The sequence below is a fragment of the Spea bombifrons genome, chromosome 10 (assembly GCF_027358695.1).
Source record: "Spea bombifrons isolate aSpeBom1 chromosome 10, aSpeBom1.2.pri, whole genome shotgun sequence".
NCBI classification, from domain to species: domain Eukaryota; kingdom Metazoa; phylum Chordata; class Amphibia; order Anura; family Pelobatidae; genus Spea; species Spea bombifrons.
In genome coordinates, this window is record NC_071096.1 from 30,839,440 (window position 1) to 30,867,240 (window position 27,801).

Below are 27,801 nucleotides of genomic sequence, written 5' to 3' on the forward strand. Positions count from 1 at the left end.
TGCCGGCAAATTCTATGTTCGTATGTCTCCTTAAAAAAAAAAGATAAACCGCACTGGTCCTGCTCTCAAGAGTTTCAGAATAGCACCTGGAGAGTTTCTTAGAGACGCAAAGGGGTTTATTTACTAAATAGGGACATGATGGGAGAGAGTTTGCACTAGAGTTGCAGTTTCATCTCTCTTCATTAGATATTTTGAAGGTCCAGCTACATCTCCTCAGTAAATGAACTATACGTTATGCAGAGCCAGCTCAACCCTTCATGCAGAGAAATTCACCAGGGATGGCCATTAATAATGTACAGTAAATTCAGGACATTGAAACCACTACTCTCCTAGTGCTTTATTAAATAAAAACCCCAGTGTGAGTTATTTTTCTTTAAATATTAGTTTTTGGGACACACATCATCTTTGCTTTAAATGTATTCTTTTTAAAGAGGCAAATGGAACACTTCATAACCCTGGCCTCTTCAATACAATTACTCAATACCAAAACGAATAGTTTTTTTTCTTAAAATAAAGCTATTTATTGTCTTTTCCGATCATACAGTGGGCTTCATCATTACAGCGGTGCTCTGAGACTAATTTACAAATTCACACTTCGGTGTATCCTGGCATATATAAATATATAATTCTTTAAGGGTAAACAAAATAAAATAGTTTGAAGAGTTTGCGTGATTTCTAAAGAATGCCCATAATTAATTTGGGAGAAATATCTGTGAAATGCAACTTGCAAACTAATGAACTCAAGTGTTCCCGGTGGACCCCGGCCATGCTATACAAATGTTGAGCAGGCTTTAAGTAAATACTAGAATTGCTTAAAAAACATTACAATAAACTGATTTTTCCATAGAACTTCTAAGAACGCATTTGTCTTTTTCATTTGTGAAACCCAAGGGGCAAACCCTAGCAGCCGTCCAATTTAATCATAAATAAAGCTTTGTGCCATACATTAAAAAAAATGTTAAAAATACTATATTTTAAAGGGTTATTTAAAATACTAGTGAATGTTTACGTGGTATCTTCTGTTTTAGAAAGTCCATTAGTTTTAATAGGTATTTGAGTGTTGATGAGGCTGACAGAGGATAATCCACGATATTGTACATCCGATCCTTAATCTAAGGACTTTAATCGCGTGTTACATTTCCCAAATTAGACTTTGAGACCATCATTTTGATTTATGCAATTCATTTAAAATGAAGAACAAACATGATGATTAAAATTTGTCTGAACAGTAATGTAAGTGATATCATTGATTTTTATGAAATAGTCTGTCTAAAAGAAGTACCAAATCAGATAAACATAGAATTTGACGGCAGATCAGACCATCGGCTCAACAATTCTGCCTGTTTTTCCTGCTGTAAAGATTCAGATCTTAGGCTTGTCTGAGATTCAGGATAGATTTATGCCTATCCCATGGATGCGTAAATTACCTTTCCGCATCTACCTCTACCAACAACTTTCTTATGTTACATCTAAACTTACCCTCTTGTTTTATATTATAGCCTCTTGAAACAAACTTTGTTGTTTTTATCCTCCAAATCATTAACTATTTTAGTCTCCCCCTTCTAAACTCTTTCCAAAATGTCAATATCCTTCTGAAGATGGGGTCCCCCAGAACTGTACCAGAGATCTGTGAAGTGGCAGAACTATCTCCCTCTTCCTAATTCTAATGCCTCTTGCTCTACAACCCAGCACCCTGCTTGCTTTTCCCCATACTTTGTTGCATTACCTGTTCATCTTTAGGTCCTCAGAAATAATTACTCCTAGGTCCCTCTCTTCTGTTGTCACTGACAGGACACTGTCCACAGTGCTATATTCTGCCTTGGGATTTTAACTTCCCAAGTGCATTGTTTTACATTTATCAACATTTAACTGTCGCTCAGTAAAATGTCAAAAGGTTTCTCTGGAATCTATAAGATTTACCCATGGTCTGGAGCTTCTGTCTAGAAGACATGACAATAGTGGAAGCGGGTACATTGATGTCCTTCTAATAATCTTGTTAAGTAGATACGTTCATGAAAGAAATGTCTAGCTTCGTAGTATGATAAAAACTTAATCATGACCTAACAATATATTTCTTAGTCAAACAGTATGTTCTCATGCCATCCTATACATATGATTCTGAAGTGCCTTCATCACATAATTTAAACTTTTCAGGTGCCCAAATCAGGACACTCTTTAGAGGGTGGGTGACAGGGGAAGTGATGCATTCAGGACTATGTAGTCACCTTAGTACCTTGCATCATATTGAGGCGTGACACTGGGATGACATCATATCCTAGCGCTCATCTTCGAATGCACAGAACTTGATTGTTGTTACAACCCTGTGGGTTGTTTAGGGAGATTTTCTACTCTCCTTAATTCATACAGATGAGAGATAAGCCTACATAAAAAGTTTCTTAGGAACATAATGCAGTGTTTGTAATAGGTTGGAAGGGCTGCGTTGAAAGTGGATTGTGGCATATTTTATTTGTTATTCAAAACGTCTATATTTTTCTCAACTAAGAGACGATCTAAATCAGTCTTTTTTTTAAAAAAAAAATTCAAATTAATTTTAAGGCTAATTTGAAATGAATTTTCAACATGAAAAAAAATGTTTAAATCCCAGTTAACGTTTACTTCTTAGATGTAAAAGAACCAAATAGCCTTCGCTTCTTTGTACAGCTATTTCAGGGCACATCCACTAAAGCTGCACACAACAAGATGCATTTATGAGCAAATGGTTTATATAGCTAAGAGGCATAGATTGTCCCGAAATATATGTTCTTCTCTCCAGAATCAATCCTCATTATTTTCTTTGTGCATCGAACATAAGTGCAAAATATTGAAGAAATTCTCTGTTGGAAGTAGAGCCGTTTTAACCTGACCAGCAAGACATAGATTGGAGCCTTCGAAGGAAGAATAGATTTAGAAGCAGAGAGCATTACTTTTCAAAATGCTGCCTTGTTTGGTTTCTCTCCGCATTAGTATGTAAGTGAGTGATATTACCTCTAGGGATAAATACCATAGCCAGCGTTGTAATTGCATTTGTTGGTTGATAGCAGCTACTATTTCAGCATCTGTCAATAATAAAGATACCACCAGCTGAAGATGCTTAAAATACTAAAGAACAACCCACAGACTCTGAGATAAATGGAAGTCTATCGAAGAGAGATCTTCGAAACAGTCTCATAAAAAGTAGACAAGTAGTCATCTTCGAAACGTCTCTATGGGAAGCACTACTGACCAGTTGGAAGTTCTGTACATGGTGTTCTTTGCTGCCATGTCTACATTACGTGATAAATGCCATTCCCTTATTACAATATTCTTGGAAAAGAACATTGGCTTATAGAAAGTTGAGTGTTGGCTGGTTTCAACCAATGGTTTTTTAAACAAAATGGTCAACTGCAACTAGAAAATTGGCAGTAGTGCCGTAAGAACAGCACATTAAACACCATAATATGTACAGAAATGTTCCCTAAATCCATTGTTGTAGATTTTAATAATAATGTACTATCCACATTTAATGGGCAGTGCAGCTTAGTAAATATGTTTATTCTGATTCCTTGCAGATTAATGTGCTAAAAGTAATGAGACACGTTTTTATTTTCTCTGGAAAATATATATATAAAAATACTGGTAGGCTACTGAATATGCATTTCACCTTGAAAATAACCATTACAGACAAAAAAAGAAAAAAATATTGTTTTTTTGAAATCTATTGTTTTTGCCATTCAGTACAAAAATAGACTCTTTGAATTGGATGGCCGAGCGTACGAATACCTCAGATATGGAAATCTTCACCATCTCCGATATGTTAATATTTATTGTACAAAGGGCTGTTTCCAAAGACCCTGAAGCATTTATCTTGCCCAAAGAAGAATTTAAAACTAGCGATTCCTTTGTCTTCAAGAAGAAAATAGATGAAAACAAAGGATCCAACAGAAAATATTGAAAGATAAAATGAAGATATGTTCTTGTATTGCCAGATTCTGTGAAATTTGATCAAATCTTGTTGGAATAACGTATATGAACTGCTTTGTCTTAAGTACCTTTGTCTCCTGGTAAGTAGCGCATAGTGAACCGCTTTCAATATCTTACCAAAAACAAATGATAAAATGTAATAGTCGTTTAAATTATACAGTTTTAGGTCCTAATCTATTAAATTCTCACGAAACAAGGATTTTTGCGTTAATCCTCTCTGTCAAACATTAATAGACTGGTGTGCACAAAAGTCCCCAAACTTGGTATCTTGTTGATATCTATGGAGTGATAATGGCTGAGGAGGCCTGAGACATTATCTGATGATTTTGGCCAAGGAAAAGAAGCCTTTGACTAGGGAATTGGGGCATTGCGTTTATACCATGCCTTCATCTTCTGGGTGTTCTCCTTATTGGTCTTCACGCAGTGTCTGTCAGTAAATATGATAGGCCCATCTTTCCACCCCATCGAATTATTAAAATGATCTTTATATTGAGTAGGTTGGGTCCTAATGTTTTCCCAGCTATATTGCAGCGTGACATTAATGTATAAAAATTCCATGAGATAACCGTATAAGCTCTACTTACTCATTGCAAACTTTGGCGGGTTATCGTTGACATCCGTAAGCGTAACAGTAACTGTTGTAGTTCCAGAGAGTCCTCCCATGTGTCCACCCATGTCCTTGGCTTGGATGACCACAATGTATTCCTCTCTGGCCTCTCTATCCATGTTAGGAAGCGCTGTCTTTATTATAGCTATAATGAGAGAAAAACAGCATTTATATGAATAATGTAGATTTCTCACTAAAATATAAGAGGCAGTATGCATTGCACGTACATATAATGGTCCTACACCCCTATATTATTAATACATCATACTTTTCTCCAATCTTGGTTCAACCTGGTGCATATTTCATGTGGTTAGCCCTATTTTGGGACTACTACTTATTTAGGAATTGCATATTTAGGTCTCTTTATGTGTCATATAATACACCAATTATATATATATATATGTGTATATATATATATATATATATATATATATATAATATTTACCTGCAAAAAAGTGTATATCGTTTTTTTTACATTTATTCTTCTTTAATCCCCCTTTAATTATTTTGTGGTTGGGTAGAAATAATGCTAGATCTCAGGATTACAATAAAGAATGAAAAACCTATAATTGGTTTATCCCCTCTCTGCCACTGGTTTTATGTTACCACCAGACTATAGTTTCACGGAAATAGCAATAAACATTTCATTATGCAAAATAAGATCAATTTCTCAAGACTCGATTTTATTGTTGTACATAGTCATTTATCACTGGGCTGTTGATAAGGGCAGATTGCGTATTTATGAATTTATTTTGGTTTTCAGAAAATATTTAACTTTAAGCCTGATTACATGAAAAATGAGGATCACCCTTCTTCTCGTATACGTGTACCTTCATTACGCAGCCACTGACATTCTTTCAAATTCGGTAGCGAACATCTGATTCACATTGTTCCTAGTCTGAAGAGCAACAATGTTCTGGCATCTGGATAATACGCCACTTTGTATTGCAAAACTATTTTTCAAATGACAATATTGTAGTCTCTACCTGATATATACATGCTTGATATACTATACTGATACAAAGTAACATCTCTGAAAAACATAAACTAGGGAAATGATTGTACTATTTCATGCACAATGTTATATCCAGTGTGTGCGCAAGGTAATCTTTACCAAGAGTATTATCTGGAAAATAAAAACAAATATATCTTTTATGGTGCTTATCGGGATTCCTGTTTTAGATTTTTCCACCCATCATCATCATGGGTAACTACATTATCTTAATCATATTACCCAGTAATTCTGAAGGTCATATGCATGAGAGCTTCATGGGGATGGTAGAATGGAGAGAAAAACAATGGTATCCATCTACGTGTAATCTGGAATATGTATGTCCTTCGGGATTCTTCTTCATTGTCTTTTTTAAAAGCTAATCAAAGTGCTTCATTAGGAAATGTCAATCGGTAGTTCTTGTTCATGGTTTTACATTGCCAACACATGGTTTTACATTGCCAACAGGAGAAAATAGAGCTCTGTATTTGTCAGTGCCTGTTCAGTCCCTATAGTTTCATTGTTGGGTGATCCCTATACAAAGGGTTGTGGTCATCCCTGGGAGCTCCTCAGGTTTGACCTGGAGTCTCTGGGTGAGGACTTGCTTCCCTGGATCTTGAGATCACTCTCTGGGTGGGGGGGGGGTTGTTTAGTCAAAGCTTACTGACTCCCAACCTCCTTAATGCTATCAGAGGCTAGCTCCATCCTTATCTGAAGTTGACTCCACCCCTAATGTGCCTCCCCATTGTGTGGAGATAGCCCAGACGATACAGGGAAGTCTCCTGGGTATAACGTAATGTTTAGATTTCTCTTATTAAAGCGTGTTCTCTCACGCGGCTGAGCCAGGCCAAACTGTGTATCCCACAAATTTTTTTTTTTTTTTTTTTTTTGTTTTTTGTAAATATAATTTTTATTAGTTTTCAAGGAACAGGGAAAAAGGGATAGGGTCAAAAAGGGAAACAGGGAGAAGGTGTACAGGTGAATAGGACGGGCGGGAGGAGGGCACAAGTAGATAAAACTGGGCAAGAATACCCGACGCAGCGGGCAAACGCATTACAGAATGAAATGTAACACCGGCATCTGGACAGCCATGTAGACACAGCGGTCCGTACAGAGTAAGAATAACAATCAGTCTTATCAGACATGAGCAAACAAGAAACGGCGGCGTCCAAGTAAATAAAGGCGGCATGATAAGGCATAGTACACAAGACAAGTAGACCTCGGCACCACCCACCCGGGAGGGAAAAAGAAGTCAAGGTAAGGAACTAGAGGGAACGGCAAGAGGGAAAAGAAAGAGGAGGAAAGGGATAGCAGAGGAACAGAACACACAGACAAGACACCAGGAAAAAGACAAGTACACAAAAAAAAAAAAAAAACCACACACAGGGACGGAGGTCCCACCCGGCACCCTACAGCTCACATCGCAAAGTAGCGGCATCACTGCAGCAAGAAAGACTTAGTAAGAGGGTCCGCCAAAAACGGGAGCCAGTGAAACCACATCTGAAGATATTGCGCATGACGGTCCTCAGATTGCAGCACCAGCTCCTCAAACACCCTGATTGACTCGACCCGTTCGATCCATTCGCGAAAGGAGGGCGGAGAAGCGTCCGTCCAGTGAAGAGGGATAAGCGACCGTGCCGCAGTTAATAAATGACGGGTCACCGACTTTTTGAAGCCAGCAATGGACTGAGAGGTATGACTGAGCAGGTAAAAACTAGGCAGGAACGGTGGAGGGTCGTCTGAAAGCCGTTGAACCGTCTCATGGACACTCAACCAGAACGGAGCAATCTTAGAACAGTCCCACCAGATATGGAGTAGAGTACCAGGAGCAACACCACAGCGCCAGCATGTGTCGGAGGAGTTGGGAAAAGCTCTATGGAGCGCCACAGGCGTCATGTACCAGTGGGTAGGGAGTTTGTAGGAAGTCTCCTGTGCCTTCGTTTGTCTGGAGCACTTGTGGGTCAAAAGAAAGATCTTGTCCCAACCAGCGTGATGTGCAACATCTGTTCCCAGAGACTTTGAAATCGTAATGGCGCGGTTCTCGGGTGCTGAAGTAGGATTTGGTAAAGTAGGGAGACACCATGTGCCGGGAGTTCAGGTCTGGTGCACAGTGATTGAAAACGAGTAGGAGCCCTAGTGGGTGTGCCGGATCCCAGGAGGGACGTGAAATAACTGGAGAGTTGACAGTACTGAAAGCGTTCCAGAAGGGAGGGCCCCGAGTCGCCGCATATGTCGGTCAGGGAGCACAGGCGATTTCCAGCAAGAAACTTAGAGAATGGGACGTAATCCGTCAAGGCTGTCCGCAAGTAAGGGCCTGGAGCCTGTCCTGGGGGAAAATCAGGATTGTTCCGCAGTGGCAGCAGTGGTGATGGGTAGGACGTCAGACCCAATTTAACATGGAGAGAATGCAGGACTCGTAACGACGCGGGTATCAAGGGGTGAGCCTGAGCAAGGTCCCGTGAGTGATGCCGCTGCAGCCAAGGGAGGTGTCCAACAGGGACGCCCAGGAGAGACGACTCCATAGCTATCCACAATTTGTGCAAGGGACCATGTGCCCACTCCAGGACCCTCAAAAGATGGCAAGCGTGATAGTGCGGGGACACGGCAGGCCCATCCCCCCACAGGACTTGGGGAGGACTAACGTAAAGAATCTATTCCTGGGCCTCCTGTTAGCCCACACAAATCGAAGGAACATGGTCTTGAGAGAAGCAAAAAAGGACGGGGGTAGTGGTTTGGAGTTTTCATTATGTTTTTTTTTGTGGTTTGTATTTCGTTTTCCCTGTTCCCTCCTGCTGTGTTAGATTATGTTGTGTGTCTTACACTCCCCGTTCACACTCTTGCGTTCTCAGCTGTCTGAATATTGGGTTCATTTGTCTGTCTTTTTCTCTGGTTTTCCCGTTCGTCTTCACCCCCCGCTGCTCTTCCTGCTCTTGCTGAATGGGATGTTTTCATACAGCAGGGTTGGGAGTCAGAAAATAAAGATGTATATAACTTCATGATGACGCCTCTCTTTTTCAGACATCTGTACAACTTGATCTACCCTTCATACAACGGATCATATTTATATAGGCAAATATTTAGTAATTCTGGGAAAAGGTGTCAAAATTAAATGTTTTGCCTGCATTACTTTACCTGTTTACATGTGTACAAAGGAAAATATTCATGAGTATGTTGGGTGGAAAGCCGTTGAGCTTGGTTCAACATACGTGATCAACCTCATATGGAATAACCATGACGCTAGAGACTCTGACGGCAAATAAGAACCCTTCTGCCCATTTTTTCTCTTTTTAACGATGCTGACCTAAATTATTGTATAGAGTACAGGGATTCAGGCTCCGGGGGAAAAATATTCCCTTTTAAAGGCATTTGAACCAGGTGAAGCATATTCAAGTCATAGATCCGGGTAACGGAATACTAACAAGCTCTCTCAAAATTCTGCCGCGTTGAATTTGATTAAGCCAAAGGCCATTTGCATTAACAGCTACTTAACAATAAGCAAATATTTGCTGCGCCTCTGAAAGCACGCTGTTAATCAATCACAACATCTATACAGTATCAAATTTGAATCAACTCAATTCTCTCGAGAAATCTTCTGAAGAAAATATTAATTTAATTCATTTTTAGCCTTCACTTATTAAAATGAACACCGTGCGGGCAAATAGGGGAAGTCTAAGCTGTTGGTGAATTAATCTTGATTTAAAATATAGTGCTTGTTCACTTAATTGTTGGAATTTAAAATCAGAACGCATGTGATCGCTGCCACGTCCGATCACATGTACAGATCTAAGTACTGTCTTTGTCTCTGTTAACTGCGGTCGTGCACCGAAAAAGAGACAGAAAACACTATAACATAGTGATTCCATGTGTCCCAAGACCCCAAAACACACAAGGGGTTAAGTGGTGAGTGATAGTTATTGGTGAATTAGATATGGTTAGGTATGGGTTAAAAATAAATGACTAAAAACCTAAAAGAACATAAATAAAAACTATATAGGAATATAGGGTTGGGTTTTTTTTTTTTTTTTTTTTTTTAAATCCGGGCAAGTTAACAAATACGTATTTGTTGGGTTTTTTTTAACACTTATACAAGCTGTGGATAATATTAAATATTATCGATATTATTAAAAAAAATATTTTAAACATTTTCATAAAAAATAAAGCCCGACATACATGAATATGGTTAACAAACAAAAACTCTGCGTTCTTCCCCAGAAAAAAATATAAAAAAAAATAAAAATATATATATATATAAAAAAAAATATATATATATAATTAGTATAGGTAGTATAAATCAGAGAAATGTAAATAACAGTTGAAGGAAGTCATAGTTAAAACACAAAAAATGTTCTTGTCCTATAGTATAAAAAAGTCCTTAAGGGGTTAAAACATTATTTTAGGGGGGGGGCACGCTTTTGATATGTGCTGCGGAAGAAAAGATGGCTCACAGTGTATTGAAATAAATGCATTTACTTCAACTGCCTACAAGGTGCCAGAAAACACTCTTCATTACTATAGTTAAATCTATTTCACCTAAATATTAAGTAAAGAGAGCCCTCTAGCATGTCTCCGCCAAACATATCATAATCTTAAATTCTTTCAAATCTTACTAAAGGATATCGGCAATCATGGTTCAGATGTCATCGCCGTATAATGCATTTCGGAGGCTAGAACAAGTAATTCTGCGAGATAACATATCTTGCACCGCAGTAATGGTATCTCTTTTTGTTCGTAGACATTTGAAGCTTGACTCAGAGAGAGGAAATAAAATCATATTCCTTGTTCTTCCAGAAAGGAACATTTTTTGTTGTTTTATTTATTTATTTTAATTGCAGTTAATGCTGATGGTTTGTCTCGTTCTAAAAAAAAGCATTCATCAACGCATGAAAAGGGCCAGGCGGAAAAGAAAAAAAAAATAAAAGGTTGCTTTCCCTCCTCCTTGCATTTTTTTCTCCTTTCACAGTTATTAATTTTCATACTGGCTTGAAGCTTTTCAGTACACATTTCAAACATTGTATTATAGTTTTCTAGTTTAATTGAAGAGGTGACGAATCCCAGAGGAATTGGAGAGAGCTTGATCGAGCAACTGCCTACAAAATGCTATAAGTATTCCAGATAAATTACTATGTTCAGACTATTTTAAAACCATATGTGTGGAGTACGTTTTAGGAACACTGCGATTTCTTCTGCATTGTTATTAACAGGGAGATGCAGCTTCATGCAAAAATATAAGGTCCAGGGTCCTCATACCTATTGTTTCCAATAGCCACCATTTTTACCCTTGGTTTCACATTTTGGGTTTTTTTTTTTTGGTACCGAAAGCTATTCTTTTAGATTCATCTCTGGTTTTTATGATATTGGGTGATTTTCTGAATGCAATATCAATGTCCACATTTCCTGAGTGACTTCCTGAGAAGGTATGTTTTTGGTATGGACCTCCATTAGACCATTAGACCATCACCATTAGTGAGTTATTAAGTGGAAACTTTGAGACGAATAATTGAAGGTGTAATATTTAAAGAGTGCTAGAGTCTGCCGATTCTTTCGGTGTTTCCGTGGTGGACGTATCCTATGTTTGGGGGAGTTAATATCTCCGGCCATGATGTTTCAAAAAAGGAGGACAGGAGATGGATGCTTCCAAGAGCATGGGTCCACCCATAGCAATGACTGAAGAAGTGCATAACCCGATTCCTCTTTCTTTCTCGTGGATCACTGGTTGGTAATCCAGTTAAATCAGTTGTTTTCTGATTTTATTTCCTTCTTTGAGAGTGGAAAGTCTAATTTCAATAAGATATCATACGTCAACTTGCGATCCTGGCCCTCTTTATCTAATTCATCAGTTTGTCTTAGTCGACCTTCTTGAATATATGTATCGCAAGAAGCGCCGCGTGAATTGTTGGCGCTATATAAATAAAAGATCATGATACTAATATAATATGATCATATAATATGATAATAATATGAAAACGGCTTGGTTACCGTGTTTTCAGGGAGCTCGGCATAGTAGTAGGACAAGCTGTGTTATGATATCGGTGCACCTACCTGTGTGGGGTTCCACAGAAAAGTAAGGTTGCCCTTCCAAAATGCTGTATACCAGTTTAGCACTGTTTCCATAAACTGGATCGTCCGCGTCCGTGGCCGTTACCTTAGTGACAAAGGTACCTATGTACGAGAAAGAAGAAGAGGCAATGACTGGCCTTATCAAAAACATGCTTAAAAGCCGCAGATCAATACGTTTCTAAGACGAGCGTAAAAGCAGCCTTTTAAAAATGAATCTCCGTCTTAACTCTTACCTGGGGTATAGGGTTATCGGTCCAGTCTAAAGAAGTGAGGATAGTTTTATTACCATTATTGATCATGGAAACAATGTTTCACAGATGCAATGATAAGGTTATATTATGCTTTCATTGATCTGTCATAAGGTTGCTGATTTTACTTTGTGTTTCTACAGATATTCTAAACATATGTATCATAATGGAATGTTTTTTTTATGGATCTGTTCAATTTGACCTCATCTGTAAGATCCTTATGACCGACGAAAAGTATTTAAAGGGACAGTATGGACAGTAAAGAATTGGGCAATGCATGTGCCTTAAGATGACTTTTAATTAATATTAGTCATTCATTGGAATAATGTACAGTCATTACTTAACAAAGGAATCAAGCCACTACATTTAATGGGCTAACCTGCTCACATTTCCGCTGTATAATGTGATATACATTGTCCTCTAGTAGGTAACATCTCCTTTAGATTTTGAATTCTCTTCATTGTTTTGCCCCTGACCTCCGTTATTGCTTCCCAGCGCAATGTCATGAACAATTATCTAGCAGAAGAGGTGTCAACCGCAGGGACTATTGCTTAATTATAGCTGTGCCATAGTGTCTTACCAGGCCGGCGTACCTATAATTATCCGCATGTAAAAATCTTGAAACAAAATTTGTAGGAGAGGTGTAATTCTTGAGCATGGAAAAAACTATTATTACAAAAGATGTTGAGCCAAGGCATGAGCTGAATAAGGGATATTCTGCAAACTTATATGTATATTGTCAATTTGTTAGCTTTTTTGTACGTGTGCTGCACATCTCTATTAACAGTTTTAAATCAGAAGCTGTATTTATTTTGGAAGTCTAGGGTGTAAGTAATTTGAAATGGCTAATTTTTTTTTTTCATTTTCCATAAAAAGAGTACAAAATAGAAATAAATAATGGAAAAACAGATCACAGTAAGAATAACAAACAAAATAGATAATACATATATATATATATATATATATATATATATATATATATATATATATAATACACATAAAAAAGATATGATGTAGACAGATGCACGTTTAGATTTCAGTCTACTAGTACAGGCATATGTATGCAGTTTCCAGGGTGTGATTTGCATATGATGTCATTCTGCTCACAGCTGGCCAATCCAGGAACTGGGCATGCTATTCCCAATAAATAGGACATTTGTTGGGACAGCTGAGAATAGACAGACCCAGGACTGTTAGCAACTATATGTACAGGGCCGGCAGTCGGTATGCACTGTGAGGTGCGTTAAGGACAGGCCGAGTCTGCACAATGTGTGTCTGGATATGTAAGTGAGGTGCACGTGTGTGTGCCTGGGTAAGTTAGTGTGCATGTTTGTTTGTGTGCATGTGTGTTAGCCTGTGTGCATGTGCATTACTGTGAGTGTCCAGGTGTGTGTTAGTGTGGATGTAAGTATGTTAGTGCGTTAGCCTGTGTGCATGTATTTTAGTGTTGAGTTTCTGGTTGTGTTAGTGTGTGCGTGTGCGTTAGCTTATGTGCATGTGCGTTAGTGTGAGTGTCCACGTGTGTGTGTGAGTGTGAATGTGAGTATGTTAGTGTGTGCATGTGTTTTAGTGTTGTGTTTCTGGTTGTGTTAGTGTGTGTGTGCGTGTGAGTTAATGGGTCTGGTTGTGTTAGTGTGAGTGCCAGAGTGTGTTAGTGTCTAGTTGTGTTAGTGTGAGTGCCCATCCTGAGATCAGGTTCTTGATCAGAATTTGGACCAGCTCCATTGGCTACTCTACACGCCAGCATTATCATTCCTCGGATTCCCGTCATTAATAAAGTTTACCTATCTTCCCACTTGAATATCCTTGTACATAATTTGCAGTTATAGATTTTCTACAAACGTACGAAATGAAGTTGTAAAAGATAATGAGTTGAGGATAGATCAGCTCGCACCAGAGAGGCCAAAGAAACATCGTCAATTTTGTTTCTCAGCTGATAGTGTTTCCTTTGCAGATTGGAGTCCTGGATAATTACAAGGAAAGAGACCTGCAACAAGCCGTGCATCCAGGAGAATCGGAACATCGCGTTCCGAAGCTTAGATTTCCGACTGCTACACTTTCATTCTCAGATCTTTTCATACATTTAGGTAATGGCGACTAAGAAGAATTGCGGTTACTGAAATCTCTGTATTCTAGGATAGTTTTGTGGCGACCACCATGGATCTGCCGCCATAGGCCTTTGCCAGAATGCGCTGCTGCCGTGGCCGCTAGTCAGCACAGGAGGAAAAAGATAACCGACAGCCCTCTGAAAGGCTCATGCTCACATAGGTAGCAGATAATAATTTATCGTATATTCCAGCAGTGCTGCTGACGTTATAATGCAGTCCCTCAAGATTGTAAGCTTGCGGGCCGGGACCTCTCCACCTAATGTATCGGTTTGTTTTAGTCTGTCAGTCCTGGTCTTGTCAGACCCCTTGAATTTATGTATTGTATTAAGTGCTGCGTAAATTGATGGCGCTATATAAATAAAAGATAATAATAATTATAATAGTAATAATAATAATACAATACAAAGAGACAGAAGGAGCGATTTGGACGTCGAACCTCCCACTACATTTCCGCATACTTCAAACAGCACGGCGCAACTGGCTATAGGATTAAATGGCAATTGGAAAATCAACAAGGTCCAATGCTGTTCTGATTCTAGGTATTAAATGCCACGTCCATTAATTGCACAGGAAATATGTTTTATCATTCGGGAAGGGGGATTAAGGCAAAAAACGCCAGCTTTTAAAACAAGTTGCAATCTTGAGTTCCGGGCGTTTTAAAGGCACAATGTCTGCAATATAACGTACGCCTTTGTTAATTCCCCTTTTGCCCTGAGCTTTTGACGATCGCAGCGAGTGGTTCCTGTAATAAGCAGTGATTTCCTTGTGATTAAATACATTTTTAAAAAATGGAGATGGATAAAGCATATTACTCTATTTCAAATGGACGGACTGGAGGATGTGATATTAATATTTAATAAGAGGAATGCAGGCTGTGGGCATAGCATGCTGCTTTGGGAAATATTCTATGTTTCTGAGTGACATCATTTAACACCCCTAACCAAAGAAAAGTGCTGCGCACGTGGAGAGGCTATTTCCCTTATACATTATTAACAGACCGTCTTCCAATGTAACAGGATAACACGGCGTGGAGTAAGCAGAGAACGCTTTGTTAGCCCGGTACGTACTCTATCAATTTGCAATGTGACCTAAGCCACGGGCCATTCAAACGCCGTAAGATATGGCGAGGTAATGAACCATAATTATCGAATGTTATGGAAAATCGTGGATACTCTGTTCGCTAATATATCATGTTCTAATGGAACAAGTCAAGTCGGTAACCGAAGTAAGATACTCTGCGATGGCAGAAATATAATTTTCTTTTTTTTTTTTTCTTTTAGAGACTGTTGTTTAAAAGCATCGGATCACTTATAAAGCTACACAAACAAACAGAATGCAATTTGAACTGATGTTATTTCATTAGGTTTCTGGTAACACTATCCAAATTGATAGCTGGAGGAGAAGAAAAAATCCATACGTTACAAGAGACCGATGTTAGGTCTAATTATTAAAATGTTTCTTTGAGTTATCATCTGGTTCACTAAACGCACTCAAAGTTGTATATAATGAAAACATTACCTGTCTAGTTGGCGTATTTAAACCAACAGTAATCCTTTGATCATCCTGGTCCAAGGTGGTCAGAGGGTCTAGGAAGCTTTTGAAGGGCCCCATGCACCTTGGGGCGCTCCCTTAGGCCCCTGAATGGAAATGATCACTATAGAACCCCAAGAAGGAAGAACATTGATACCTTAGTTCCAAGTGGCTTTTTGTGTTATTAAAACACCTCAAAAGTCTCTGTACCGTTTCTATGTAATATAGTAAAACTTTACAAATAAATTCAATTGCTAGAAATGGAATGACACAGAACCTCAGCTAATGTACATCACTTAATTTTGCAATTAAATATATTCAGCCAGCACGACGGTCCATAATCTTAACTACAGTCTAATAGATTTCCGATGCATTACCCTAAATAAATACCAGATAAGTTAAAAATATATATATATATATATGTATGTATATATATATATAAAGAACATATAATGTGACCTTCATCGACAGCATATGTTAATACAACCGTTTAAGATCACTGATTTCCCGTTTTCTCCCGTAAAGTACACATGTATTTTGTTGTGGTTGACATTAATGTGTCAAAATGTAGATGTATCTCTTTCAATACATTTGTGTTAAAAGGTAATTAGACTGGTTGGCATCAAAGACTGACACAGAGAACTGGGTTTGGGAGAAAGCCAGGGGAGCCCGTCACAAAATTCCAGCAAGCACTTCTTTTCATTGACATTGATATATAAAAGTAGTCCATGTTTGTATGAATGGTAACTACGTATGAATAATAAGTTACTTTCTCATTGATAGGGGGAAAAAAAAGTCTTTTAATGATGACGGTTGATTAAGGGTAAAGCGCTGAGATTCAAAAACAGGAATCCGCCTATAAGCTGCATTGAGTTGAATGCATAATGTATTATCTTCCATTAGCTAGAAGGGGACCTTTCCTAATATATTCCCAGAAAAGCATATAGTAGCTTTAAAATAGAGCCTCCTAATAGATTGTAAGCTCACGGGAGCAGAGCCCTCTTCTCCTTCTGTATCAGTGTGTCGTAACATTTAACGATTGTTAGTTTTTTACTATTGTAACATGCTACAGAATCCGCTAGCGTAATGTAATCTAAAATAATAATCATAATAATAAAATAATGTGACAAACACAAAATGAGTACACATTCCCAAAACATCTGTACATTTAATCACCCACTGTACACTAATGCAAGTATATTGTACACTGTATACGTTCTTAAAAAACGTTTCCAATTCCCAAGAAAATGAATAAAAAAAATTGGATAAAACATATATATAGTATTGTAAACCTTGTACGCGAAGGATTCATATTAGAATATTTCATCTCAATTTTGTAGATATGTTTCTAAGCGTCAGCGTTACCATGATAATTATGAACACATTGCACACATTGTATACCATTGGGTAATGTTTCTGCTTGCTGACAAAATAAGATTAAGGTCTTCCATGAAAAATGTGGCTTTGGTGCTTTGTGACGCTGCTTTGGTATTTTTTATGTGCCTCGCAAGCACCGATTCGGTTTCGGAACATTATTCAAGAAGAATAATGCGAGAGCTGTCAGGGGGAACTACAGGCGAACAAAGACTTTGGAGTAGATATAAAACGTGTTTTGAAAAATTATCTTCCAGGACATTGACTATAAAATCAACATAATACACTGCTTGCAATTCATGATGTTAATTTGTTAGGTTTGTATGCTGAGAGACAATTTTGTTCCATTATTAAGAACTTTTCATTAAAAAAGTTCTTCTTACAAACTCAATGGATAGCGAATTTAAGCTGAGATCCAATTAAATTATTGTTGGCAGGTCGCATTTGCTCTGTTTACTATGTGCCATGGAAATTGACCACAATGAAACCACTTGGAATGCTTTAGGTTGTTAGAAGTAACAATGGATATAGCCATATTAACATAAGCTTTTGGGACCTGGGCGGTTTTTCCTTCTGATGGAGATGATTCCATTTGAAGAAGAGAGCTTGGCGGTACCGAAAATGTATGTAACCTTACGTATTTTTCTGTTGGCCCAATAAACCATCTGCATCTTCGATCAAAGACTCCATTGATGGAATACACTTAAGAGGAAAACCTAAATGGTGATTTATAAACTTATCGCCAGGAGCTCCAGCATTGGCATTCCCAGGATATTTCCCAGAAAGTGGATATAGCTATAGATATAATACCCACTCAGAAATTCATATGGTAAGAGAGAAATAAATATCCGTGTTGGATAGCTGTAATTCTCAAAAGTAAAGCTGTAACAGTTAAATTGCCTTTACCTGCTGGTTGCCACCATGATGAAATATATTCCTTTTTTTTTCTCCCACAAGCCTCAGTTTTGAATTAATTTGGTCCCATGAGCCACGTTAGATGTGCACATGATTCCAGACTGCACCGCTGGGATTTTTTTTACATTTTAATATATCACAATTGGCTGTTATTGCAAGAGGAACCGAGGATACTACTGTAATTTCCCCACAAGTTAGCAACGATGAAGTTAAGTAAACATTTAGCTTTCTTAATTAAATGTCAAGCTCAGCGGTCCATCCCGTAAATCCATAATGTCAATTTGCTTTTTCAGCACAGTTTTGAAGGAATATGCTTATTAAACAAATGAATAAAAAATAAAGTTAAGGCAGTTATTGAAATAACGGCAAATATCATTTTTACAAAATAATCCGGTAATTTTCCTGGATTTGTTTGAGATGTAATTTTATTAAATAATGTTATGGATCTGACCAAACAACTTTGTTTCTATGTTTTATGATTTTTTTCAGTGTGATAACCAATATCACATTGGGTTTATTCAATAAGAATCATGTGGTTATTAGGTTCAAACAACCAAGATAACTGGGCAACACTCCGTTCAGTTCCTTGTCGAACAATAATTTAACTGTTTACTAAAGTCTTACTCTAAGAACCCCAGGAAGCAGGCTGACCCATAAATTACCTAGAGCTTCTTGCAGTATGTAAGCCCCTAGAACCTTGGGGACCTCTTCTGCTGAACCACGCGTTCCAATGTCACAGTGGTGAGCTACATAAACATGCAGGGAGGCACAAGGAGCAGAAGACTGCAGGACCTTACAGCTAAGATTTGTTTATGGGCCAGAGGAATCTTTTGGTCTATGTCAAGAGTGCAGACAAACTATTCTCCTGGGAGAATGGAGCTTAGACAAGAAGCTCTTCCTAATGTGATAACAAGACGATGGGGCACTCCCGACATAGATCTGATGGCTTCAAGCTCCAACTCAAGCCAAGCCAAGTCAAGAAAGAAGGCTTGGTTCACCAAACTACTCCAACTGGCTCGTGACAGCCCCTTCCATCTACCTCCTCAACAGAACTTGCTTCATCAGGGACCAGTCATCTGGATCCAGATCATCTCTACCTCTTGCCATGGATTCTGAGAGGGAAATCCTAAAATCCATGGGTTTATCCCCGGCAGTGATTGAAACCTTACTCTCGAGTAAAAAGCTCTCTACTTTCAATGAGGGATTTTGCAAGGCAATCTGTAGACTATGGCCTAGGTCTCGTCCTTCGTTTCCCCCTTGGGACCTTAACCTAGTACTGCAGCAGCTGACCTCTTCCCTTTGGAAGAGGTTCCAATCAAGTCACCCTCAAGAGTTGACAGGAAAGTTTGCTTACTTCGCTATACGTCATGAATGGCCAACGATGATCGGTTTCTCCAGAGTGAAGACCCGAGCTTTTCTTGCACCAGAAGCTCAAATGGTTTGACTCTTCATAATGTATAGTGACGTCAGGGAGCAGAAACATAACTCTCCTGTCAAGCAAATAGACTCAAAGTGCAGCAGAAGTTGAAATCGCAGTTGAATTAGGCTTCCTAATCTGTTCCCGGAATATACTACTCAGCAATCTCAGTTGATAAACGGCTAGGATTACAGGTAGGGAGTTCCAGGGGAACTTTATAAAATGTATGCTTGTGATAATTATTTCAAAAGATTTTGATATTAAAATTTAAAGACCAATCTTTTGTCCTTCTTATTTTATACATCGGACATACAGTTTGAGCTCTATACAGAATACGGTTCCATATACATACGTTGTACTCTGCTTCATATATGTTGTATAAAGAAAGCCCACACTCACCCTCCGTTGTAGCTCCTGGCATAGTCTCCTTTCAGAATATAGCACTATATATCGTGAATGATGGTAAAGCAATCTGATGATTTCCCTGAGATCTTAACCCATTTGCCACTAGAAACCTGCATTATTTATTCCTCGTTACTCATTTGCAGATCCTTGCCTTACATTATTTATTAGTAGGTTTTTGTCTGCATTATGAAGGCAAAAGCAACATAGAGCATGTCTATTAATGTGCGCGCACATTCTATATCTTTATACGTTATGGTTACACGTATATTGTCTTATGCGATGAATGCACTTGATGTGTCGATCGTATAAACCTTTATTATTATTTTTCCATTGAATCTCTCTTTGGAATCACAGATAATAAGCACCTGCAGAGGTCTCATTAAAAAAACAAAAAGATATATATATATATATATATATATATATATATATATATACATATATACATATATCCTTACTATAGAGCCAAACTTACTGCAGGGAATCCTTTTTTTTTTTTTTTTTGCATAAATTACCGTATTTGCTCGATTATAAGACCACCCCGATTATAAGACGACCCCCCAAAATCAAAATATTAATTTAGGAAAAAAACAAAAAGCCTGAATATAAGACGACCCTATAGGAAAAAAGTTTTACCAGTAAATATTAATTCATGTAAATTATTTTTTCATGTTTAATAAAAGCTATGATTGAGAAAAATATATTTTTTAAATTTCCTTTTATTTGCCAACCTGCCCCCCCCCAGTTATGCCACTCTGCCCCCAGAAATGCTTTATACCCCCCTATTTGCCACTCTGCCTCATGATATGCCTTATACCCCTATATGCCACTCTGGCATATAGGGGGTTAAAAGGCATATCATGGGGCTGAGTGGCATATAGGGGGTTAAAATGCATTTCTGGAGGTATATAGGCATATCATGGGGCTGAGTGGCATATAGGGGGTTAAAATGCATTTCTGGAGGTCCAGAAATGCATTTTAACCCTCTATATGCCACTCAGCCCCATGATATGCCTTTTAACCCAGCATGTACTGGCTGCCTTGGCTTGATAGGAGTGTGATTGCTGTTAGCAGTTTGATATAGATATATATATATATATATATACCGTATTTGCTCGATTATAAGACGAGGTTTTTTTCAGAGCAAATGCTCTGAAAAATACCCCTCGTCTTCTAATCGGGGTCGTCTTCTAATCAGACCTCAAATAGAGGTCTGATTAGGAGACTAAGATCCAGATCCCCCGCACCGCTGCAGGGGACCTGGATCCTCCTGTCTCACCCGACCCCCCCCCCCATCATACACACACTTACCGGTGCTTCCTGCAGCGTTGCCGGGGCAGCGGGTTGACGTCTACGCGATCCGCGTAGACAACGTCCGCTGCAGCCGGAAGGAGGTGTGGCTAGCAGCGGGGGTTGTCTGCGTCCGTCGCATAGACCTTCCCCGACTGTCAGAGATCAGAGTTCCCCGCTCCGGTGCGGGGAACTCAGATCTCTGACAGCCGGGGAAAGTATACGCGACGGACGCATACAAACCCCCGCTGCTAGCCACGCCTCCTTCCGGCTGCAGCAGAAGGCGACGTCAACCCGCTGCCCCGGCTGGAAGCACCGGTAAGAGAGGGGGGGAGAGCGGGGGAAGGGGGGTGAGAGAGGGGGGGTAAGAGAGCGGGGGAAGGGGGGTGAGAGAGGGGGGGTGAGAGAGAGAGAGAGAGTGTGTGTGTTAGTTAAATGGGGGTATAGGGTGTGTGTGTGTGTGTGTTAGTTAGTTAAATGGGGTATAGGGTGTGTGTGTGTGTGTTAAATGGGGGCATAGGTCATTTCTGGAGTGGCGTTAAGGGGGCATTTAATAGAGCACTCTGCCTCCTGAAATGCCTTATACCTCCCTATATGCCACTCTGCCCCATAATATGCCTTTTAACCCCCTAAATGGCAGAGTGGCATATAGGGGTATAAGGCATTTCTGGAGGCAGAGTGCTCTATACAATGCCTTTTAACTCCCTTAATGCCACTCTGCCTCCTGAAATGCCTTATACCTCCCTATATGCCACTCTGCCCCATAATATGCATTTTAACCCCCTAAATGCCAGAATGGGATATAGGGGTATAAGGCATTTCTGGAGGCAGAGTGGCACATAGGGGGTCAAAAGGCATACCATGGGGCACAGTGGCATATAGAGGGTTAAAAGGCATATCATGGGCCACAGTGCCATATTGGTGTGGCAAGCCTGGGGGCAGATGTGTGTAACTGGGGGACAGGTTGGAAAATACAAGAAATAAAAACAAAAAAAATCTTTTTCTCAATCATAGCTTTTATTAAAAAAAATAGTTTACATGAAGTAACATTTACTGGTAAAACTTTTTTCCTTTGGGGTCGTCTTATATTCAGGCTTTTTCTTTTTTTCCTAAGTTAATATTCAGATTTTGGGGGGTCGTCTTATAATCAGGGTCGTCTTTTAATCGAGCAAATACGGTATATATATATATATATATATCAAACTGCTAACAGCAATCACACTCCTATCAAGCCAAGGCAGCCAGTACATGCTGGAACCTGGGGATGATAGTAGTGGGATTACAGCCTCCCTATGCCATGCTACAACCCCCACCCCCCTTACACATCCATGCTATCACACACAAACACATTTAAATACTCATTCATTCCATTAATCACACATACTTCACACATTAAACACACATTAATCACACATACTTACCCAAAAACCCTCCCCCACCCCCTTACCTGAACTGTAGATCTCTCACTCGAAGACTTCTGCAGGGGACCGGCTGTAGAGCAACTTCTCTGGCCCCGCCCCCAGAGGAGGGAGGGGGAGATAGAGCTCTGTGAGGACGCTGCAAGCTTCCTGTCCTCCTGCTTCTAACAGAAGAGACGCTGCTCGCGACCGGTAAGCAGCATGGCCCCAGCAGACATTTTTTGGGGGGTCTGAGAAGACGACCCCGATTATAAGACGAGGGGTATTTTTCAGAGCATTTGCTCTGGAAAAAACCTCGTCTTATAATCGAGCAAATACGGTAGCTTGTTTTAATGTGTAACACTCCAGGTTGCAATTGATTTCTACGGACTAAACCTATACCTCCCAATTACACAAGTCATTCAATGTATATAGTCTTAATCCTTGCATTGTTGCGCTATAGGTTACAGCGTAATTATTAGAGAAGCATGGCGTCTATTTGAAAGCTACCTTTACGTGGATACATTTCATAGTTAGCACTGTCCTAATAGGATGTTGTTTAGAGACGTACTACTTAGGCGATTTTTTTTTTTATTATTATTATTATTTCTTGTTCATGCAACAATTGCTAGAAGTGGCAGGAAACGCTCAGTTGTTATGGCAACACCTTTTTTTCTGTAAAACAAATTAAGTAATGCAAACTATGCAAATTAATGAAGCCTATAGAATTTGAAATCAGATGTTTTATTAAAGACAGCGACCAGTATAAGAAATATATAGTTTTATTATATATTTATAGTAGTATTTTTGAACATTGATATTATAGAAGTACATATAGAGCGTGTTTATTTATGATGGGTTTTTTTTTTCTCTTTTCTGACCATTTAATATGGTTGTGTATTTTGGGGGGTTTTCATTTATTTTTCTGATAATACTTCCACAAAAAAACACAGAATTAATCACCCTTTAAAACCTATCATTTATTTGTTTCTTCTTCCTTTACATAGTAAGAATAAATCCTTTACTAGAAAAAAAAGGCTTCTTTGCAGGGTGCCAACAGTCTTGCTTCTGTTCTATTAGCTAAGGTACATTTATTCTGTTGTACTGTGAAGAATAGACGATTTAGTTGATGATGACCAAACACAGCAGGATATTAAAGCTTCACGTATGGTTTTAACACAATGAAAAAAGAAAGTCTTTTATCTCCATTTTATATTTATTAATACATAGAATAATATCATTATACATATGGCTATGTTTCTGATCAAGTCCCGTACATATGTATTCATAGATTTGGCGAAAAAAGCTGCACTTTTGTCAATTTCGTGTTCAATAACTAATAGTCTTTAGTTGAAGTTGATACCGTTTTTGGAGCAACCTATAAAAGATGTGACATAAGCTTTCGGGAACCTCAACTACCAAAAAGGGGGGGTTTTCCCCAAATTAATACATAAAGCCATTTAAAAAAATGCATATGGCACACCACACGGTCTCCCTGACCTGCCTGTATGAAAAATTAGCATTAAATTCTTTGTTGGCCGGACATACGACATATTGATGGAAAGGCTGATGTTAAACCCTATCCTAACCCAGGTATTAAAACAATAAGAAAAAGTTTGTTTTTTTATTTTATTATAATAGTAAAGTAAAAAAAAGAACACTTTTTTATCAGGGCATACGATCTCGTAACGGGGGGGGTATACATCTACTTCGAAAAAAGTGTCTATAATGATTCCTTCTCCATATTAACAACTACAGCTTGTGCTTCGGTGAAAAACTTCCTCAATAACCATTAATGTGAAATGTTTTATTGGATTATTTATTTTAGTTCTCCAACTACAATGTACGATGGTTATTACTGTGCTGTGTTACACTGCCTGTGTATGGCTCCCATTTCTCGGTATTTTTTTCTAAAACTGGCCTTTGTACGCTTGTTTTCTTTTTTCTTCTCTGCTTTTCATAGCAGAATCAACGCAGAACCCTCCGTTATTCCAAACTATTGTTGATATTGTTCTTCTGTGTTACCCCGCGCCTTTTTCAATATAACATGCAAATACAATGAAGGAATTTGTTGAACAGACTTGAAAGTAAAGATAAGCAAACATAAACCTTGTCCTTAAGACCTTGTATTATGGATAGGTTTAACGGAAGACAAAGGACCAGCCATTACTTTCACTGAGAACTGTGGAGATAGTGTAAGTATTCTGTAAAGAAAACGAAATCTAAGAGCAGATAAGCGTTTATCCGGACTGTAGAAATCTCAGACGTTTCCTTCAAAGTATTTTCTTTGGTTTCTTAAAGGGGGAAATTCGACTAAATACATATATATATAATATATATATATATATATATATATATATATCAAACAATGCCATTGATGGATATTAATGACACCAATAGGTCTGTAAATTGATAAAAGGCTACCATGAAAAAGAAATCAATGTGGTCTTTTTTTTAATCTAAAATCTAGGTGGATAAAAAAAATCCAAGCCAAATCTTTCCTGCTTTACCAAGAATATAACTGGCCTTCATATTTTCTCTGAATTTTCCCCAGTCACAGGGATGGAAAAAGCGTTCTTTAATATGATCCCTCCTGGTTTCAGCTGCTTCCATAAATTCCTCATCCACATAACACCCAGGCCCACCACCATAGTCTTCGGTTCGGGACTTGTCTCCCTGCCTGCCAACAATGTAAGAAAGGACCTTTTTGGCCACAAAAAAGTAGGAGCGGGACATTTGGAAAGTCAGCTTTTGGTGACCCCCGAATTAGAGCCAGAAAACATAAAGGACATCTACTGGCAACTTCAGCTCAAGTCGGCAGCTAATCGTTTGAATAGGTTTCCTTATACATTGCTTCTTCCCAGAGTGGAACTGCAGCGAGGCGATAGTAGAGTGTGTGTGATACTGATGAGGTCTTTAAGCATATGTAGACACAAAGTCACAGCTTTAACCATATAACAATGTTTCAAGGTGACCTCCGATACACAGTACTGATAATGCCATACCTCTTTAATAATTTAGTTAATGAACTGAAATGTGTCCGATAAATTAGACCTCAGTTCCACCTAAACAACAACGGTCTCTTCTTCAATAGACTCATCAAACGTTTTATTCTCCTCCAAGTAGATCAGCGTACGCAATGAGGTAAATAATATAAACTGTGGATCAAGTTTTTTTTCTCTTGCGGCAATTTGGATACCCATACTTTTGTTTCAACAAATGAAAACTTTGGTGATATACGGCGTTGGCCGAGAGGAAGCTCCGGGCTTCATGGGATGTTTAGGTAGCTTTTTTAGATCACTTGGAAATCCTTATGCTTGGATTTGGTAACTGAGATAAAAAATGTTTCTTTGCTCCTGTTTCCATAAACGTTTGCAAGCTTTCCACAGTTATCCCAACATTTTCCCCGTAGTCCTGATCCATGTATAACCATAGATTTTAAAATGGATCACTTCAACTAATGTACTGGTATAAAAACCATGGCCAATGGTAACTGCAGTAACATTACTCAATCCATCTGTTTTTGTTCTTAACATACGTGGATTTATATTAACTCTTTATAAATTGTTTATAAATGGTACAGAATTCGGGAAAAACAATGGAAGTTTTGTGCTGTAGAGGTTCCTAGCATAAGTCGCATGACAGATGTGATGAATATTAGAAACACAGAATTTGACATCAGATAAGACCCATTCGGCCCGTCTAGTCTGCCTGTTTTTCCTGTTGTTGAGACTCAAACCTTTAATCAGTCGTTGGTCTCGTCTTAGATTCAGGAGCCATATGCCTATACCATGCATGTTTACATTTCCTCACTGTATTAACCTCTACCACTTCTGCTGGGAGGCTGTTCCATTTATCTGCCACCTTCTCAGCAAAGTAAAACTAACTTACATTACATCTATGTTTATGACCTCTTGTTCTAAGATTTCTCCTGCTTTGAAATAAACTTCCCTTTTGTACTAAATGTTTCTATCATGCCCCTTCTTTCTCTCCTTCAAGTAGTACATATTGAGATCCCTATACCCTGTAATATTAATTGGTAAAAATGTTTAAAATCTTCATTATTACATAAAAGCTATTGAAACCTTTAGACCGTTTTAGTCTGATGATTAATGTGATATATATATATATAAATACACTCTCTGTGTATATATGTATGTATATATATATGTATGTGTGTGTGTGTATATATATATATGTGTATGTGTATTAGAACACATTTTATTCTCTGTTGAAACTTTTGGGTGGATGTAAATAATGAATGCTCCTCTTTTTATCCAGTTTGCTGGTAAAGGGTTACTTAGTAAAGGAATCTGATTCCTTTTTGTCAGATATAATGTACTAATTGCACATTCCATGATTGTCTATAGGGAATTGATTACCCTACGGTAACATGCGGCTGCGTCACAATGGGGCCAGATTCCTTGGTGAGAGATGCATTCTCTCAATTCCATTGTGTACATACAGCTGATTTCATACAAAATTCTAGGTAATTATTTTATCAGCTTTTCTTCTTTCCTCGTACATTACATTCTATGCAAACCCAAAGAGCTCTCAAAATCCAAGTGAACAGCCTTTTATTTTAGCTTTACCTTCAACAGCAGCAGGAAATCTTTTCACATGAATATTAAGATTGGGGGTTTTTTTTGTTTTTTTTTAAAAAAAAGGTTTTTCTTGTTATCCTCCCGCGCAAGAACTATATCACAGCAGGTCAATTAGAATTTAGTCTGGGTAATAATTGTAATACCATGCCTCTACAGAGCTGACGGGAATACAAAGAGTTCTCCTGTTTCATTCTATGTTTCCACTCCCCAATAAAAGAAAGAACGTGCAAATTAATACACATGACGGCGTCGGCCAGCGTCCACCAAAATGACACCTTTTGTTTATATCTTCTATAGATCGCAGAAGGCAGTATAGGAAACAATGAATATAAACAGGGGGTCTGTATTGTTCCCTATTATTGATAATTACGTGTCCGCAAGACTTTGTTGCTGGATTATGGCAGCGCACAGACCTAATTTTATAATGGATACATTAAAACAAATGAACAACGTCAAATAGAAAAGTTTGCGGTTTGGATGTTTATATTAGTTTGTCTTTCAACACCTCCACGGAGCACCCATTTTCTCATTCGGTGTCCACTTTAAATTATCTGTGTAAATGAACACAAGTACGTTATGTATATAGAAGTTAACATATTTTTTGTATGGGCATAGTAGTAAGGTGGTGTTTGGATGTCCGAGGATCACCATGAATATGTGTGCTCCAACATAGTGTCCAAATAAGATGTCAGCTTATTTAACAGAAAAGAATATTAACATATTTAATATAGAAATATATTTCTTAATGCTATAGAAGTCGAGTTGTTGTGGACCCAGCTCGGCACAGCTCAGAGCATGCATTAAACTTGCAAAGTACTAACTTGAGTTTGTATCCCAGTTGAAAGTAACAGGTGCTAATATGTGCTAATATATCTAAATCTCACAGGCGTCCCAAATGTAT

At 38.4% G+C, this 27,801-nt stretch overlaps 1 protein-coding gene across 1 annotated transcript in view; it reads right to left on the reverse strand.

The window, feature by feature from the left end:
* CDH8 (cadherin 8) overlaps window positions 1–27,801 on the reverse strand; it is a 136,631-nt gene that overhangs the window by 47,705 nt on the left and 61,125 nt on the right. The window contains exons 4-5 of the mRNA XM_053449633.1: window positions 11,598–11,717; window positions 4,545–4,712 (exon numbers count right to left, since the gene is read on the reverse strand). Of these exons, the coding sequence (XP_053305608.1) occupies window positions 4,545–4,712; window positions 11,598–11,717 (288 nt within the window). The remainder of the gene's footprint in view (window positions 1–4,544; window positions 4,713–11,597; window positions 11,718–27,801) is intronic.